A 19,414-nucleotide genomic window follows, 5' to 3' on the forward strand; every position below is an offset into this window, starting at 1 on the left:
TGCTCACTCAGTAGACACATATCGCTAGTGGTTCCTGAATAAGATAGTACAGACCCACAACCATAAAATATGCTGATATATTGTGTGGACACGTAAAAGATTTTTGGTGTGTATATGGGAGGAGGTGAGAATAAAACATGAAAATCTAAAAGAAAGTACCTAACATAATAAATGTGTGGTGGAATAGTAAATCTTGCTTCATCATACCAATGTACACACTGTTTTTTTGAAAATGTATGGAAAAACTAATTCTAGCATTTTTATCTCTCAGTGGACATTTGTCTGGGACCCTAATGAAAACATGTCACTTTTATACAGTAACATGTCAAATGCTTGGGTCTTAAACAGGTGAGAATATGGGAAGATGTGTTCTAAAGACAGGCAGGAAACTATGATGCGCTTACACTATTTGGAATATGAGATAAACAGAGAAATCCCAAAGCAAGACTGAGATTAATAAAATTCCATCTCCACTCTTTGTGTCCTTTTTGTCATGAACTGAGTAGTTGTCCATGCCTCTATGTTGGGTATCTTCCTACTCCCTGGAATTTCTTAGGTCATACCTTATGCCATAGATTTGACAACATAGATTTGTTTATTTGTGAATTGATGCATGACCTTCCTATGTTCTTCTTTCGTTCATTGTCCACTTCCATCTTTCAGTTTCTAATTTTGCAGATGAGATTATTTTGTTTTTCTGCCTCTTGGAATCTTGACAGGATCCAGCTATCCAAAAGACCACTGAACATGTTCTCAGTGGTTAAGAATGGCTCACTAGTATTTTACAGAGTAGTAAATAGTGATTAGGTCAGTGCTCCTGAACACCTAGTTACTGGGGTTTGGACTCCATTTTTTAAATGTTTTTTAAGCAGAGTCTGACATTAGTCATATATACTAAGTGCTGTGTAGTTTTCATTGGGAAATCCAAATTGCTTGACCATGGGCATCTTGTTGCTAGAATAGTTAACATCTTGTTAACTATTACAACTTGTTAACTATTACAACTGACCACAAGGGAAAAATATACAAGGGTAAATTGGGGAGGGAAAAGACCATGTAGTTAGACTTATTCAATCATCAGATTGTCACATCTGAGAAATTTTTTTTTAAATTTTTACATTGAGTGATATATTTCTTCTTTTCCTCATTTTAAGTCATGAAAAGTTAAAAATAAAGTGACCTGATACCAATTTTTTCAGGACATGTTTATAATTGATATACGTTTCCATTACTACTTGCGGACCTGGGTGAACTGCACATTGGATGTTATTGGAACAGTTTTGGTCATTGGGGGAGCTTTACCACTCTTCATTCTTGGGGTTATTCCCTTGATGTTCCTCTATCTCACTATACAGGTAAGTACATGGATTTTTATGTGTATTAATAACATAAGTTCACAGTCGGATTTCAGGTTCAGACCCACTTCGACGGCCCATTAGTTCATGTTCTCCAAAAAGCAGATTCCAAGAAAGAATTCTGTATAGCAGAGAGTTCCTGGGGAATGCCTGTAGAAGATAAAGGAGAGGGAGCTACAGAAGGCTGCGTGAGCCCTCCGACAGGGATGCAGGTCTGATTCTTGCGAGGGAGAGAAGAGGATTGGGTAGGAAACATCTTGGATTATAGGACAGTTTGATGAAAGATTTATTGCATGAATGGGAAGTCTACAATCAGTGTCACGCATTGGAGTGTCCCACGTGTCCCTGAAATGGGCCTACTTTATGCACCCATAAGGGTGCTTTATGGTACCCCTGCCGCACTCAGTCATTGCCTGGAAGCCACCTGTGGGAAACATGGCCTCCATGCTCATAGAGTAGTGGATCCAGAGGGGCAGCGGGCAGGCCGTCAGTCAGCTGTGGCCCCTGCTGCAGCAGAATGGAATCGTGCATTTTTATGGCCACCACAGAATCTGTCTTATATTTACATTTTAGCAGAAAGTAAGTTTTCCTATAAATCCAAAAGAGAAACCAGTAACTGCCTTCTTGTCCCGTTATCCCCAATATCAGCAAAAGACTCCTAGAGGAACTAAATAGATCTCTCGTGATACATATCTTTATATTCCAATTAAAATGCGGTCAACCACATTCCAAGGTTATATCACCGGGAGGCTACAGTGTAAAAGGAAATTTCTTAACACATATTTAATTTAAAAACAAAAGTATTTTGAGGCTCTTTACAGAAAAGGATATGGTTCTTGTAGTTCGATGCTTTCCCAAAACTCAAGTTTTTAAAATTCATATTGGAGTTTAATCTTCCCAAACCAGAATGTTAATCATGTTCTCATTTCTACACCTATGCTATTATTATTCCTCCTACTTCCTGTGTTTTCCCTATTCTCTCTGCCTGACTGGATCTTACTTACCCTTCATGGCCTAGGTCATATTTCATTTCTGTGTGAACTATTCTCTACCAAAATAGTGCAAAGAGCTCAGACTCATCCAGGTATTATGGATTTATTATACCGCTAGTATTACAGGCTATTTTTTTTTTAGACCACAAATTGTCTCGCCAATGAGATTGTAAGTCCTCCAGGGAAGACACTGTGTCTTAGAGCTAAAAGAAAAAAAATCTAGAATATGAGGGGTGGTATTGATAATCAATTATATCTGCTTAAAAAAAATAAAAACAAACCCTCGTATCACAAATGAAAATGTATGTGATGGTCTTGTGGTTGGCAAATTAGAATAGGATGACCAGGAGTGGAAATGAGTCTAGAAACCATATCTTGTTAGGGACACGATATAGAGTGAGCCCTGAATATGAATTCAGGAGACTCAAATTCTAGTTGTTTCCTGACTCCTATGCTTGGCACATCACTTGTGTTTCCAGGCTTCCTTGCTTCCCATTATAAAATAGGAGGTTTGCTTTATATCAGTGCTACTCAAAGGATGGTCCCTGGATCTGTGGGCCATACCCCAGACCTATTGAATCAGAATCTCTAATTGTACCTCTTTAGTTTTTTAAAAGATTTTATTTATTTGACAGAGAGGGAGAGCACAAGTAGGCAGAGAGGCAGGCAAAGAGAGAGGGGAAGCAGGCTCCCTGCTGAGCAGAGAGCCCAATGCGGGGCTTGATCCCAGGACCCTGAGATCACAACCTGGGGCAAAGGCAGAGGCTTAATCCACTGAGTCACCCAGGCACCCCTGTACCTCTTTTTTTTTTTTTTAAGTCACATTTTACAATGTCTGTGTCTGTTTATGTGTCTGTGTATTGTTGTTGTTAATCACATTTTTATAAAACTGGGAGGAAATAAAGAATCTATCAGGGTGAGGCCCAGAGTCAAAATTTCTTTATGACAATCTCTTTTAAGTCCCCTTGCAGTCCCAGAATGCCACAGTCTTCTGTGTTCTCCAGGGCACTTGCACAGAGTAGAGCTCGTAGGCTGCAGCTTGACAGGTAGTTTCAAATAGGTTTTTGCTCAGCTTGCTCAAGGTTTTTACCAAAATGAGGACATTTTAATCAGGGATTTTATGTAAAACTCCAGATCCAAAGATTTCCTTGAAAAAAATTGCAGGATGTGGTAACTCTTGATTTGCGTTTCTAGTTTGTAGCAATTATCTGGGGCTGGTGAATGATGGTCCGGTTAACCTAGGGCATTCTCCCTCCAGCTCTCCAGTCTCCACTTATCTCGACCAATCTCATCCAAGTTAGAGGAGAGGTAGCCAGTAATACTTGTGTGGCTGCACTGGTAGGAGTTTTTCATCAACAACAGCAACAAAATTTTCTCATGATGATATCTAGGTACAAAAATACTATTGTTGGTACACTTGGTTGACTTCCTTCGTTTAATGGGTTAACGCCCTAGTCACATTGCCAACCTGTGACACAGAGCTTCTTCCGTAGTAGGTCCTCAGTAATGGTTGTTTGAAAGGATTATCAAAGTGGAGATTTGCCCAATGCTGTTCTAGCCATCCTGTCCAGAATTGGGGCTTTCTACTGTTAGGGTGTAGTTGTTTCTTAAGGCTCCGGTAACAAATTTGGTAGCTTCAAACAACAGGAATTTTATTCTTTCACAGTTCTGGTAGCTAACAATCCAAAATCAAGGTATAGGCAGGGTTGGTTCTTTTCTGGATCCTTTGAGGGAACGTTGATTTCATGCTTCTCTCCTAACTGCAGCTGTCAGCAATCCTTGCCATTTTCCTTGGCGAATGTGTACATCCCTCCAGTTTCATCTTCACATGGCTTTCTCCCTGTGTTTTTGTCTTCTCTTTTTCTGTCTCCTACAAGGACAGCCAGCACTGGATTTAGGACCCACCCTAAGTCTAGGATGATCTCATCTTGAGATCCTTAATGACAGCTGCAATGATTCCATTTCCACATAAGGCCACATTCACAGGTGCTGGAGTTAAAACTTGAACTTCACTTTTTGGGTCACTCAAGTGTCTTGCCATTGGCAAACCATTGAAGCAATTTCTGCTACATCTTTCCAACTGCCTGTTTCTGTCTTCGGGTTAGAGATACTACGTGGCGAGTTCTCGGCAAATTCGACGGTTGGCAGGAGCTTCTCGCTCTCCCATCATTTCACACTTTAGTGAGACCTTATCAGGGGTGTCCACTATCCGGGCATTTGGACATGAACAGAGGTTCATCCAGCAAAACAAAGAGGTAGTGAATGAGAACTTGGTCTGCTTCTACAATAACATAATTTCAAACAGGTGAGTCGTATCAGTATACCTAGTTCAAGACCAGTCTCTTTTTAGATGTCTTGTGCACTAATTTTTAAACAAAAAGAGAGTTTTGTAATGGCATTTCATCAGATTATTTTAAAAAAGAAGAAAGCCTTACATATTTCTAATATTTAATATACATTTAAGTGAAAGTGCACCTATTTATACTCAAATGAAAAGTACATACTACTTTACATGAAAATAAGGTCCCAAGCTTTGTTTTTTTTTTTTTTTTTAAGATTTTATTTATTTATTTGACAGAGAGAGAAATCACAAGTAGGCAGAGAGGCAGGCAGAGAGAGGGAACAGCTCCCTGCTGAACAGAGAGCCCAGTGTCGGCCTCGATCCCAAGACACTGAGATCACGACCTGAGCTGAAGGCAGAGGCCCAACACACCTAGCCACCCAGGCGCCTTTTTGTTTGTTTGTTTTTAAGATTTATTTATTTGAGAGAGAGAGAGATAAAGGCAGCAAGCAAGGAGAGGGGCAGAAGGTAAAAATCTTCAAGCAGATTCCCCACTGAGCATGGAGCCCAATGCAGGGGCTCGATCGCATGACCCATGAGATCATGGCCTGGGCTGAAACCAAGAGTTGGAGGCTTAACTGACTGAGCTACCCAGGCACCTCAGGTCTCAAGTTTTTGAAGGTTATATAGGATACCATTGGAATTACTAATAATACGACTCTGTGTTATATTTTGTATTTGTAGAATATATTTTATTTGCATACAATAATTTATATTTTAAATTTATCATTTCAGGGGCGCCTGGGTGGCTCAGTGGGTTAAAGCCTCTGCTTTCGGGTCAGGTCATGATCCCAGGGTCCTGGGATCGAGCCCCGCATCGGGCTCTCTGCTCAGCAGGGAGCCTGCTTCCTCCTCTCTCTCTCTGCCTACTTGTAATCTCTGTCAAATAAAAAAAAAAAAATTATCATTTCACATAAAGGAGAAAAAAGAAATATTAAATGGTACCTGGGCACATTTTTAACTTTTGGAGACTAATTTTATCATGTAAAAAAGGGCAAGTAATCCAAAAGGTGATTGATTTTCTGAGAGGATTTTAAAATATGATGTAGCATAACTGGTGTTTAATTCTGTTTAAGTTTTAAAGCAAAGTTCTGCAAAAGTAAAGTGTGTTTTTATGCAGAGGAATCCTTTAGTCTTTTGTCACTGCAGTGATCTTGTTGTGATTGGGTTGTAAGTACGTGAGGAAAAAAGGAAGCGGCCATCGATGTTTACATTTTCATGTCCCAGGAGAGATTTCACACCCGGTGTACCAAAACCTTTGCATCTCAGCTGAGGAATATTTTCCATTATCACAGGTGGCTGTCTGTCAGACTGGAATTCCTTGGCAACTTAATGGTATTCTTTGCAGCCCTGCTCGCTGTGCTGGCTGGCAAGTCTATAGATTCAGCAATAGTTGGTTTGTCCATATCCTATGCCCTAAATGTAAGTAATAATGACTTTGTGGTATATAATATGTTTATAATCCAGTTAATTAAACTCTCTTCTCCTTTGCCTGTCTGAATTATAGATCGTATTAGCTAAGTAATGAGAGGCCCTGGAGGCTCATTTCTTCCTCTGTAGCAGGAAGCTGGCTCAGCAATTCCAAGTTAGCTCACAAAAAGAACAGGCTGAGTGCTGGAAGACTCGGAAACGCCTGGGGTGGCATAGTTACCTAGAAGTTTCCTGTTCTCATAGCCTTATAGATTTATAGAATGTGACCGTTGTAAGCCTCTCTGCGCCGTGGCCCGTGCTTCCAGTTTGCCCAGCCTAACCAAGGAGATAATACAGACTCTGGGGAGAACATATGCTCTGCTTCTTCTATGCTTAAAAGTTTTTCTCTGATAACCCCTGTTTTGTATTATACTGAAAAGTACTAGTTGTTTCAGTGTGTTCATGCCCTCTTTGTAAATAGAATATTCCCTAAACTACTAAATATACTTATACATTATTTAAACGATAAGTGTAGATGATTTGAGTGCTTACCCTTCATCACTTATCCAAAACGTTTAAGGCAAGTTGCATTTCAGAATTCAGATCTTGGGCTTGTAGAAAGGAAATATGATATACATACCATAGTCAAGGTCTAGGGCAGAACCCCACAATCAGACTACTTGTTCTGCAGTGAAATATGTGGGTATTTTACCCTAAGTGTGTTAAGTAAAGACTTCAAAGAGCCCCATATTAGTTTTCAAGTCAGGTTGGCCATCAAATTATTTGGCACCAAATTTGAGAAAACACTGAATTGGCAGAGTTTTTTGACTTTTAGAGTTAGGCTTGGATTACAACCTATATTTGTGGATATGGTAAGAAGAAAGTAGAGTTAAAAAAAGAAAGAAAGGAAAAGGGGAGACAAGAGTGGTCAAAACTTAGAATCCTCCTTCTGATGAAAGATAGTGAGGAATGCCAAAGGTAATACTGTGCACAACTCTTTTCTCACGGGGTATACATATCTTTCTTTTTTTAATATTTTATTTATTTATTTGAGAGAGAAAGAGTGAAAAAGAAAAAGCACGAGAGGGGGGAGAATCGGAGAGAGAAGCAGACTCCATGCTGAGCAGGGAGCCCCATGTGGGACTCGATTCTGGGACTCCAGGATCGTGACCTGAGCCTAAAGCAGATGCTTAACCAACTGAGCCACCGAGGCACTCCGGGGTGTACATTTCTTGAAACAGATTCATCAATATTCATCATTCCTTACACCCAAGTAGGGACTCCTTCAACATATGCTGAACTATTTCTTCTGCCAAAAAACCATTATTTATGATATGAATGATTTTAATATACTTAAACACTTGTGTGTTTATGTGTAAATATGCTTACTTCTAAAGTTGTTGCATAATCAGAAGAGATAAAATATATGAAAATGATGGAAAGTGAAACTTTATAAAGTATTATTCATATTATGTAAAAAACTAAAGAACCATTCATGAAGCTTGGGTTTTTTTCCTCCAGATTACTCAATCTCTGAATTTTTGGGTGAGGAAAGCTTGTGAAATTGAAACCAATGCAGTTTCCATTGAAAGAGTTTGTGAATATGAAAATATGGATAAAGAGGTAAGCAGTCCCAAATAACCAATAAGTAGATGCAGGATTAAGACATTTTAATGCACCTTAAATTGACATTTAAAAAAATAAGTTTTAAACAACCTGCTTTTCCAAATTCATGTTGTAATACTCAGCATTTCAATGAAATTAAAACCCAATCTACTGTTAAATACACCATTATTTTATATATCACTAAAATAGAAAAAATACCAGTTAACTGAATTGCAGTAGTATACAAATTATAAGATATGTTATATTGTAGAGATTAAATATGAGTGCCTGTTCTTAGAAGGTGTAATGATTTGTCCTCTACCAAAGTAGAATAAAATATGCAACTTACGATTATAACTTTGTGAGGATTGTACATTGTGAAAAGTGTCTTACTATAATCATCTCATAATGGAAGTCTGTGCACTTTTTAAATTAACTACATTTTTATTGTTTATTCTTTGTGTTCCATTTACTCATCATTAACATCTCTGTGGATGGAAAGGAGGAGGAGAATACATCAGTCTGTTTTGTTCCTTTTAATTAATTATAATTAGAAAGGAGAAGGATTACACTATTGACAGAGTATAATGTTTGAGTTACCTGCGTATGTTACTCATCTCGGTTACTTCTGCCTCCCAGTTCCATGAATTAACAAGGCAGGTGTTAAAGTTGACTTGAATTTCTGTATCTTCTTCAAACCACCTATAAAGGTATCTAATCATGAAATGTTCCTCTTTCACTCATGACTCTCAGGAAGAGGTGTCCCTCCTTCAAAGAGAAAACCAGAGTTTCCTCTTAAATTTTTGGTAATATCTGTTCATGTCTTCTGTCAAACGTTGCTCCATTAACCACTTCCTTTCATTTCTACATCTCAGCACCCTGACCCCCTTGCCTCTCTCAACCTATAAACATGCTTAAATATTATCTGCATCTTCCAACTCTTCCCTAAATTTTGAATCCCCCCCCCCCCCAGTTTCTTCCCCAGGTCTTACCTTCCTTTTTCACACAAATTTCATGGAAGATTAACCTACCTTCACCACTTCCAATTATCAACATTCAGTTTGCTCAATCTATTGCCATGTGATGACCACTGTATAACTTTATTTTTTTATATACCTTGTATATATATATATATATATATATATATATATATATATATATATAAAATATATACCTTGTATATATTTTATATACCTTGTATAACTTTATTGTTTTATATACCTTCTAATTTTTTGTATATATACTTTTGTATATAAACTTCTTATTTATGTATGTATAAATTTATAATATATATTCTTTTCATATTAAAAAACCACATACACCCACACATTTAAAAAAGTCATCTTTATGTAATTTGATGCAGGTGTGACGAGTATTGTTATAAAAGCTTTTACGTGGAAGAAGTCAGTTGTTCAGATAATTCTGTTTATCTTTCTGGAATCCCATTTCTCTGCACCTTTTTACAGAAGAATTCTCTGGAATTGCCTATACGTCTCTCATTCTATTTTGGACTCTGGCCAAACAGGCTTTAAATCCCATCACTCCACTGAACCTGCCTTTGTCAAGATCACCAGTGGTCTCCTGTCAGTCATCACTTGACCTAATCCATCTTCTGACACCAGTGATCACCCCCCCTCACGCTTTCTCTCGCTGCCCAAACACCACACTCTCTGCCTCCAGCTGTTCCTTCAGTGTCTCAGGCAGGCCCCTGTCTCAGGACCTCAGCATGTATAGTTAGTTGTCTGCCTGGAAAGCGCTTCAGCCCGAATCCACAGGGCTTGTTCCCATATACTGTCCAACCAAGACTTCTCTATCCACCCTACTTAAAATTACACCGCCATCTTCTGAAGCTTTATCACTATCTAACATTCTACATATGCTGTATGGTTCTTTCTGTCTCTCTCTGGCATCCTGTATGCTCTGTAAGGACAAGAATTTTTATCTGTTTTGCTCACGGATTAATCCCATCAGCTAAAGTACTGACTAGCATAGGAAATAGTATTTGGGCAATGAATGAATGACAAACGGTCCTCTTCTCAGCTAAAATTTCAAAAAGGTTACCTTCAGCGACTTTGTAGTTAGAAAATTCTTCCTTTTTGTTTTTTTTAGAGATTGTATTTATTTATTTGACAGAGAGAGAAAGGGAACATAAGCAGGGAGAGTGGGAGAAGGAGAAGCAGACACCCCGCTGAGCAGGGAGCCCAGTGCAGGGCTCCATCCCAGTACCCTGGGGTCATGACCTGAGCCGAAGGCAGCTGCTTCACCGACTGAGCCACCCAGGCGCCCCTAGAAGATTCTTGTTAATAACTGTATAGGAGATGGGAAGCCTTGTTACCTCCAAAAACTTAAAAAAAATTTTTTTTATTTTAAATATTTTATTTATTTATTTATTTGAGAGAGAATCAGAGAGAGTGAAAGAGGGGGAAAGGTCAGTGGGAGAAGCAGATTCCCCACTGAGGAGGGACCCTGACATGGGACTCGATCCTGGGACTCCACGATCAGGACCTGAGCCGAAGGCAGACGACCAACCAATTGAGTCACCCAGGTGTCCCCAAAAACATTTCTAAGCTTTTCTTGTAACTACATGAGAAGTTTTGCGTGGGTAATATTTAAAATTATCTTCAGGAGATCGTAATATCCATGGATGTTTTCTATCACTTTTATTTATATGCAGGATAATTATTTTTTGGAGGGAAACGTGATTTCCCTCCTTGTGATTATTATAATATTTCTTTGTTTTAAGGCACCCTGGATAATGTCTAAAAGGCCTCCATCACAATGGCCCGAGAAAGGGATAGTGGAATTTATTAATTACCAGGCTCAATACCGAGATGATCTTGGTTTAGCATTACGAGATATCACTTTCCAGACTCATGGTGAAGAGAAGGTACCATATATATTTCATAAGTTTCACTTTCTCTTTTGTCTGAATTCATTCATTGTTAAGGTTTAACTATGATATGGTATTGAATATAATATGGTCTTTGTTCAAATTTCTTATAGAAGTAATAGACTCATGTCATTGGTATATACAGAGCAAGTTTTTCCTCTTTAAAAACAAAAGGTGTTTTTAAATTGTGCATACTGTATTATGAAACATAATTTTAGCATACTTTTTTTTTAAAGATTTTATTTATTTGACAGACAGAGATCACAAGTAGGCAGAGTGGCAGGCATAGAGAGAGGAGGAAGCAGGCTCCCTGAGGAGCAGAGAGCCCGATGTGGGGCTTGATCCCAGGACCCTGAGATCATGACCTGAGCCGAAGGCAGAAGCTTTAACCCACTGAGCCACCCAGGCGCCCCATAATTTTAGCATACTTTTTTCAGCTTTATTGAGTTATAATTAACAAGTAAATATTGTATATATTTAAAGTATACAACGTGATGGTGAGATATATATACATATATAGAGAGAGTAATGATTATCACAATCGATTAACACATCCATCACCTCACATAGTTATAAGGTTTTTGTTTTTGTTTTGTTTTGATTTTTTTGGATGTGGTAGGAACACCTAAGATCTACTATCTCAGCAAATTTCAAGTATACAATACAGAACTATTAACTGTAATCATCTCACTTTAGATCCCCAGAACACATTCTTCTTATTCATCTGATAATTCATGCCCTTTGACCTATATCTTCCCATTTTCCCCACCTTCAGTCCCTGGTAACCACTGTTTACTCTGTGGTACTATGGGTTTGGCTTTTTTAGATTCCAAATATAAGGAAGTTCGTACAGTATTTACCTTTCTCCCTCTGGCTTATTCCACTTAGCATAATGTCCACCAGGTCCATCTGTGTTGGCACAAATGGCAGGATTTCCATCCTTTTTATGGCTGAATTATTCCAGTGTATATGTATATATGTATATATATACACGTTTTCATTATCCATTCTATGGACAGACACTTTGGTGTCCTGGCTATTGTGAATATGAACACAGGAGTGCAGATTTCTAATTTCGTTTCCTTTGGATATATACCCAGTAGTATACTTTATTTTTACTTCCTTCTATTACGTAAAGAGCAGTAAGAAGACAGTAAAATTAAGTTACCCAAAATACAGCAAATCCATAGGAGAGAATATTTACGCAGTCCTTGACACCATGTTTTCCAGGATTATTAGTGAAAAGGGAAAATACTTGAGATTTAATTTGGTTAATAAAATCTGTATTCAAAACTGTTGATAGTATACCAATTTTCTGTTTTAAAAAAGCAGATGGGTAGACTATATTAGCAAAAATCCTAGAAAACAGTTGTAAAACATAAATCGTGGTTCTTTTCAGGTGACAGGTTTATAAATAATTTCTACTACTCTAGTTTTTCCTGCATTTTTCAAACTGTTTTATGAAAAAATATTATTTCCTTAGAAAGATTTTACAAGTGAAAAAAAGTAAAAAATGAAGAAAAAAATTGACAATAATGTCCCACTTTTTCTTTTTCAGAGACCTGACTTTTATAACCCCAAGCATCTCTTTTTTCTAACTGTCTAAACCATGTCCACCGCAGGAGCATCAAGAACAAAAAATGTCTTTGGAACAAAGGAAGTCATTGTAGAATTTTAATGATCCCAATTAATTCAACAGAATCTGATATTTCTAGTATAGTGGGTCAGGTTTAAGATTTAAGATCTTTTATCAGGGCAAACCAACCTCCTTAATGTTTTCTTGGCTTAATGTTCCCATTAAAACCAAGATACAAATCAACACCAAGAGGGATTGCTTGATTTATCTATTTTTTAAGATTTTATTTATTTATTTGACACAGAGAAGAGAGCACAAGCAGGCAGAGCAGCAGGCAGAGGTAGAGGGAGAGGCAGGCTCCCAGCTGAGCAGGGAGCCCAATATGGGGCTCCATCCCAGGACCCTGGGATCATGACCTGAGCCAAAGGCAGACATTTAACTAACTGAGACACCCAGATGCCCCTCTAGGGATTGCTTTAGTCTTCGTGGTGAAAGGACTATGTACAATCACTTGATGTTTATGTCAGGTTGATTATCTTGTCCAGGAATCCAAGATCTCAGATGTTACCCATAGCCATCCTCAATAGTTCTAATGCCAGAGTTGTTTTGATAAACCAAGGAAATCTGCAAGCATTCCTTTGGGTTTTCTGTCCTTCTGGCAAAGGGTTCCTGTCCCCTTTGTTGTTGTTAGTTTGTTTTACCTGCGGAAGAGGGGGTAGAGAAGTCTCATTTTGAAAGTCCCAAGAAAACTACCCCGTTATCAGAGTCATCTTTGGCCACACTCTGAATAGCTAGTCCCAGGATGGTTCAGGGGTTGTCTGTTCTTCCTGCGACTGCTGGTGTGCTCTAGTTAGGTGGTTATTAAATTACTCAAAAGTAGAGAAAACCTATATATTACCCCAGGCTTTTCCACTGAGTAATGAGTATTTGGATAAAGACTATGCCTTAGAAGTCACATTACATCTTCCATGTCAGGCAGTGTTACTCTGTTAGGCAAAATTAAATCCCGCTGAGCCAACACCTAATGTACTTGTTGTCAGTGCAAAAAGGCCCAGGTCCCTTACCAAAAGCACAGTGCAAACTGTTTATGATCATTTCATTACAGATTGGAATTGTGGGACGGACTGGAGCAGGCAAATCAACACTTTCAAATTGTCTGTTTAGAATTGTGGAAAGATCAGGAGGCAAAATTATTATCGATGGCATTGACATATCAACTATTGGACTTCATGACCTTCGGGGCAAACTTAATATTATTCCACAGGTAAAGCCTATTTTGTCAGTAGATTTTCTTTTAACTCCCTTTAGGTGATCTTCTTCTTTTTCTTCTTCTTCTTCTACTGCTGCTGCTGTTGCTTCTTCTTCTTCTTCTTTTTCTTTTTTTAAAGTCTGTTCCTTCCAAGTGTCTAAATTCATTTTTAGAAGCCAGTGCATTTAAATGTGTTATGAAAAATCACTACATAACTAAATCCTATTAAACACTCTTACTCTAAAACATTTTTCCTAAAAGCATTTATCCATTTGAAAAACTGGTATGTTGCTTTACAAGTTTCCTTCATAATAGTAAATGCAAATAATAAAATTTGAATGAAGAGATCAGACTGAAATGCATTGCTATTTTTTGGAAGAAAAAAAATTACTAGGGTGCCTGGGTAGCTCAGTGGGTTTAAGCCTCTACCTTCAGCTCAGGTCATGATCTGTGGGTCCTGGGATCAAGTCGCACGTTGGCTTCTCTGCTCAGCGGGGACCCTGCTTCCCACTCTCTCTCTGCCTGCCTCTCTACCTACTTGTGATCTCTGTTTGTCAAATAAATTTTTTTTTAAGATTTAAAAAAAAAATTACTGAGGCCTTTGCCTAATTGGTAGAGTGAGTGTAAAATTTTGCCTCTTTGATTTGAAGTTTAAAGACATTTAAAAAGATGAAAAGAACAATATTTTAGTTAGATATTTTTTAAGTCCTTTGATTTGTCTGTCTGTGGCATCAAAGGAACTTTATCATTAACAAATATGCAAATTGGCTCAAGAACATGCATCTACAGTCAAAGATGAGTTATTCAGTTGAGTTTGAGAGATTTAAGCTGAGTATTTTTGTTTTAGCTGATTTTTGTTTTAGAGATTAAGCTGACTATCTTTGTATTACCTTCTAATAAAAATCTTAAAATACAATCTCTTTTTCATATTGTTTAGACATATACTCATATTCATGAATTTACTTCAAAAGCAAATTTGAAGGGAATTCAGGCAGAGAAAAACATTTAATGAAGAAAAGAGATATTAGTCATTCCTTTCTTATAAATAAATACAGGGTAGTAAAATACAGTTTCACCAGGCATGTTGGTATATTGGAAAGAGCGTGACTTGTCCTGTTCAAATTCTGCTCAACCACTCACCGTCTGTGTGGCTTTCAACAAGAGCTCTTTGGACCCTCCAGCTCAGTCTCTGTGAAATGGGGATAATGACTTCCATCATTTTGAGTTGCTCTGCTGATTGATAATATTATATCCATACTGTAGTTTGCATTTATTCTATATCTTTGACTAAATGGCAGCTATCATCATCATTATTATTGTGGCTGATGTTGACATTGTTAATGAGAAGGAGAAAGATGATGAAATTTATAATGATTTAATCTCATTTACAGCTTATCCTGATTTTCTTCTCTTTTATTTTCAATATAAAATGAATTTTATAACTATTTAGGTTTGATCATTTTGTTTTTTCTTTACTTTCTGAATCTGATTTTTTTTTTTTTAAATGTGCTTGTGCCTCATGTGAAAGTAAGATTACTGGTGACGATTTTATTCTCTAGGATCCCGTTTTATTTTCTGGTACCCTTCAAATGAACCTGGATCCCCTAGACAAGTATTCTGATAGCGAGCTGTGGGAGGTGCTGGAACTGTGTCACTTAAAAGACTTTGTGCAGTCCCTTCCCAAGAAGCTGCTGCATGAGATTTCAGAGGGAGGTGAAAACCTCAGGTAAGCTGCTAAGAACAAAGCTTGGCCAACTTACACATTCCAAGGCTCCTTAGAAACTTTGAGTTAGTGTTAAAGGGAAGTCATGCCTGAGTCACCAAGGATCGCCTTGGTCTGATGAAAGCACACGATTGTTCAAGGAATATAATGGTAACCACTGGCTGGGATACCACTGGTGAAGGAAAGAAAAGGGAAAAAAGGAACAATCTGGTATGAAAAGTTACTATTTAATTGACTCTTCTTTTGTAAAGACTCCTATTTGAATAGCTTTCTTCCTTAAAAAGGTTGTTAGGGGCTCCTTTTTCCTTCGTAGCTGCTTGATACCCAATGGTAGCTCCTTTCACATGATCAGAGACCAACAGAAAGTGAGCTCCAGCCCTGCACTGCATGACTCCGTCTCTCTGATGCTCGCCCTACCTCACTCTTTCTGCCACACGGACCTCCTTGCTGTTCCCTGAATATACCAGGCCAGATCTTGCTGCCTCAGGGATTTTGCATCTGCTGCTCCCTTTGCCAAGAACAAGTTTCCACCGGAAATCTGCATGGCTCACTCTCCCCTTCCTAAGGGTCTTGAATTAAAAGGCTGTGCCTCCAGTCCAGTGAGGTTATTCTGGCAGGCCCATCTCTCAATACCTGTCTCTCTAGACATGTCTACCCCAGGCCCACATTCTATACCTCCCCTTCTGTGTGCTTGAATTCTTCTCACTGTGCATTTTACTCATGTATCATGTTTATTTTGTTTCTGTCTTCCCACGAGAATGTAAACTCCGCGTAGAGATTTTTTTCTCTTTTGACAAAACAAGTGTTTCTTGAATAAAAGAAAGAATGAATGTGTGGCTGAGAAAGAGAGGGAGTAGTGATATAATTGGAATTTTAGAACAGAAAGTGTGTAACCATGAAGTCCACTATTGAAATTATTTTGCCTTTTTTTTTTTTTTTCAACAGCGTTGGACAAAGGCAGCTTGTCTGTCTTGCTCGTGCTTTGCTTCGAAAAACAAAAATCCTCATTTTGGATGAGGCAACAGCCTCCATTGATTTTGAGACTGATACCTTGGTGCAGACCACGATCAGGAAAGAGTTCTCCGACTGTACCATCCTGACGATTGCTCATAGACTGCACTCTATCCTTGATTCAGATAGGTACGCTTTACTTGTTTGTCAGAAATAATACATATCTATCTCTACAGAGTTAGCCACTCATTATACCAAACATACTAATTACTGCTCATAAAGGATTGTATCCATGCTGAGAAATACAATATTTTCCTTAAGAGTAGGAAACATATTTTTCAAACAATTAAAAGAATACATTCATGCCAAAAGAATATTTTGAAAACGGATATACTCCTTGAGTTCAGTGGTACCCGTATTTGATAGTGACATAACTCACACAGTAAACTACATTTTACATTAGCAAGAAAACAAAAAGGGGTAAACCAGGAAATTGACTAAAGGTTCCTAACTGGATTCTTTTCGCATTGCAGGGTACTTGTTCTAGACTCTGGAAGGATTACGGAATTTGAAACACCACAGAATTTGATATGCCAGAAAGGACTTTTCTTTGAAATGCTAACAGAAGCTGGAATAACACAGGACTCAGTGACAAAATAATAAATACTTTTAGCTATAGATTGATTATACTGAATACAAAATAGATTAGTATTTTTAAAAATAGCAATGGGGGGAACTGCACAAAGGCAGGTCCCCGGCTACGTGTTGGCATAAATACCAAAAAGCATTAGCGTTCCAACTACCCTGGGATGCACCCAACCTTCTCTCTTCCACTCGTGCCTCTGGAGTGTCTGCTTTCTCCACATTGCCCAAAGTGCTACATGCCACGTATCCTTTAAGTCTCTGACTTCGTTCATGAGTCACCTTCTCTGTGAAGTGTCCCTTGATTTCCTCCCTGCTCTCTGATCTGATCTAGTCCCTCTCTGTAGCCTCACCAACCCCGTGTGCCTACTGGTGTCATGGCAGGGACCATGCTCTATTTTAATTATTTTAGTCTGTCTTCCCACTAAAGCTACTTGAAGGCAAGTACCCAATGTCAGTCATCTTTATATGTTGGGTTTCTAGCATAGTCATTTTCATCTAGTTGACACCCGAGCAATGTTTGAAGAATTAATGACTTGGCATTTTCGAGTAATATAATGCAGGTATTTATAGACAGATGTGATGTGTGTTGAGCTGCTGTACAGTGTATAAAATGATGGGGGAATCACAGAAAAAATATTAGGAGTTATTCAGTCACTTTTTAGAAATAGTAACTATATATTAACTGTATTTTATGGTGTACTTTATTTTAAAATAACATTTTATAATATTTCTTACTATTGATTTTGAGTAAAAACAGTACTTTCTATGCAACATTATTTTTTTGGCTGGATTAACCTCAGTGACTTCGAAATCAGATAGTATACATTCACAAGAAGATTGTTTTCTTGTAATACTAATCATGTTTTGAAGGACTTTTTAACTTAGTAGTTTTATTGTAATAGAAGCAATATTATTTCTTGAATTGCCCTTCAGATTTGAAGTATTCAAATTTTAATGGTATTTTCCTTCTAAGATGATTTTAATAAAATATTTTAACATGTTCTTGAATACCTACCAACTATTTATTTACCTTTTCTCCTTCTATGCAAAACCATGTACAACCTAGCTTCATTCCCTACAGGTATTTTCGAAAAGTTGCCTTAAGTTATAAAACACTATATTATCTAAAACCTCCTCCCATTAGAATGTAAGCCACTAGAAGTGTTATCCTGTCTTTACAATCCCTGAAGTGCCCATCAGTATGTTTTGTACTCAGTAAACAATGAATAAATATCTGTTGAATTCCATTAAGAAAGAGATCTAGACTCCCAGCAAATGGTGCTGGGAAAATCAGACAGCTACCTACAAAAGAATGAAACTGCACCACTTTCTTACACTAAGCACAAAAATAAACTCTAAATAGATTTTTAAAAATATCTAAAGGAGAGACCTGAAACCATAAAACTCCTGGAAGAAAACAGAGTCATTTCTTGAACACTGGCCTACCAGTATTTTTTCTGGATATGTCTCCTCAGATAGGGAAACAAAAGCAAAAATGAACTATTGGGACTGTACCAAAATAAAAAGCCTCTGCACAGTGAAGGAAACCATCAATGAGTAGATAAAGCAACCTACAAAATGGGAGAAGATATTTGCAAATGATATATCTCATAAGAATTAATATCCAAAATATATAAAGAACTTTTACACCTCAACCCTCAAGTCAAGTAATCCAATTAAAAAGGGGCAGAGGACCTGAATAAACATTTTCCCAAAAAGGACGTAGATGTGACCAACAGACATGAAAAGAGGCTCAACATCACTCATCATCAGGGAAATGCAAATCAAAACTGCAGTATGATATCACCTCACATTTGTCAGAATGGTTAACATCAAAAAGACAGGAAATAATGAGTGTTGGCAAGCATGTGGAGAAAAAGGAAACTTATGCACTGTTGGTGGGAATGCAAATTGGTACAGCCACTGTGGAAAACAGAATGGAGTTTCCTTGAAAAATTAAAAATAGAATTACCATATCATCCCATAATTATGCTACTAGGTATTTACTCAGAAAACTGAAAAATGCTAATTCGAAAAGATATATGCACCCCAATGTTTATTGTAGCATATATTCTTCCAGTGTTTTCATTATCAATAGCCTAGATATAGAAGCAACCCAGTGTCCATTGATAGATGAATGGATAAAGAAAATCTCTGTAATGGAATATCACCTAGCCATAAAAAAAATGAGACTCTGCCATGTGCAACAACATGGTTGGATGTAGAGGGTATAATGCTAAGTGAAAGAAGTCAGAAAAGGACTAAAACCATATGATTTCACTCATATGTAGAAGTGAAGAAATAAAACAAAGATGAGAAGAGAAATTTTTTATTTATTTATTTATTTATTTATTTGACAGAGAGAGAGAGAGAGAGCACAAGCAGGCAGAGAGGCAGGCAGAGGCAGAGAGAGAAGCAGGCTCCCCACTGAGCAAGGAGCCCGATGCGGGGCTCGATCCCAGGACTCTGAGACCACGACCCGAGCCGAAGGCAGCGGCTTAACCCACTGAGCCACCCAGGCGCCCCAGAGGAGAAATTAAAAAAAAAAAAAAAAAAAAAGACTCCGATAGAGAAAACAAACTGGTTAAATAGCCTGGATAAATTACGGTGGAGTCACACAGTGGAACTCTATACGGCTATGAGAATGAGTGCACAGCGACAGACAGCAGCAGGGATG

General features: G+C 37.9%; 1 protein-coding gene across 2 annotated transcripts in view; it reads left to right on the plus strand.

Annotated features, from left to right (window-relative positions):
* Window positions 1-17,668, plus strand: part of LOC111148404 (canalicular multispecific organic anion transporter 1-like) — an 88,581-nt gene extending 70,913 nt beyond the window's left edge. For both annotated transcript variants that reach the window (XM_022504935.1, XM_022504929.1), the window contains 9 exons: window positions 1,200-1,355; window positions 4,453-4,652; window positions 5,984-6,110; window positions 7,620-7,721; window positions 10,447-10,590; window positions 13,275-13,433; window positions 14,978-15,144; window positions 16,087-16,281; window positions 16,626-17,668. In XM_022504935.1, the coding sequence (XP_022360643.1) occupies window positions 1,200-1,355; window positions 4,453-4,652; window positions 5,984-6,110; window positions 7,620-7,721; window positions 10,447-10,590; window positions 13,275-13,433; window positions 14,978-15,144; window positions 16,087-16,281; window positions 16,626-16,752 (1,377 nt within the window). In that variant the 3' untranslated portion in view covers window positions 16,753-17,668. The remainder of the gene's footprint in view (window positions 1-1,199; window positions 1,356-4,452; window positions 4,653-5,983; window positions 6,111-7,619; window positions 7,722-10,446; window positions 10,591-13,274; window positions 13,434-14,977; window positions 15,145-16,086; window positions 16,282-16,625) is intronic.
* The last annotated feature ends 1,746 nt before the right edge of the window (window positions 17,669-19,414 follow it).

This window comes from Enhydra lutris, unplaced genomic scaffold (assembly GCF_002288905.1).
Source record: "Enhydra lutris kenyoni isolate GAN:26980312 unplaced genomic scaffold, ASM228890v2 scaffoldscaffold2, whole genome shotgun sequence".
Classification (NCBI taxonomy): Eukaryota; Metazoa; Chordata; class Mammalia; order Carnivora; family Mustelidae; genus Enhydra; species Enhydra lutris.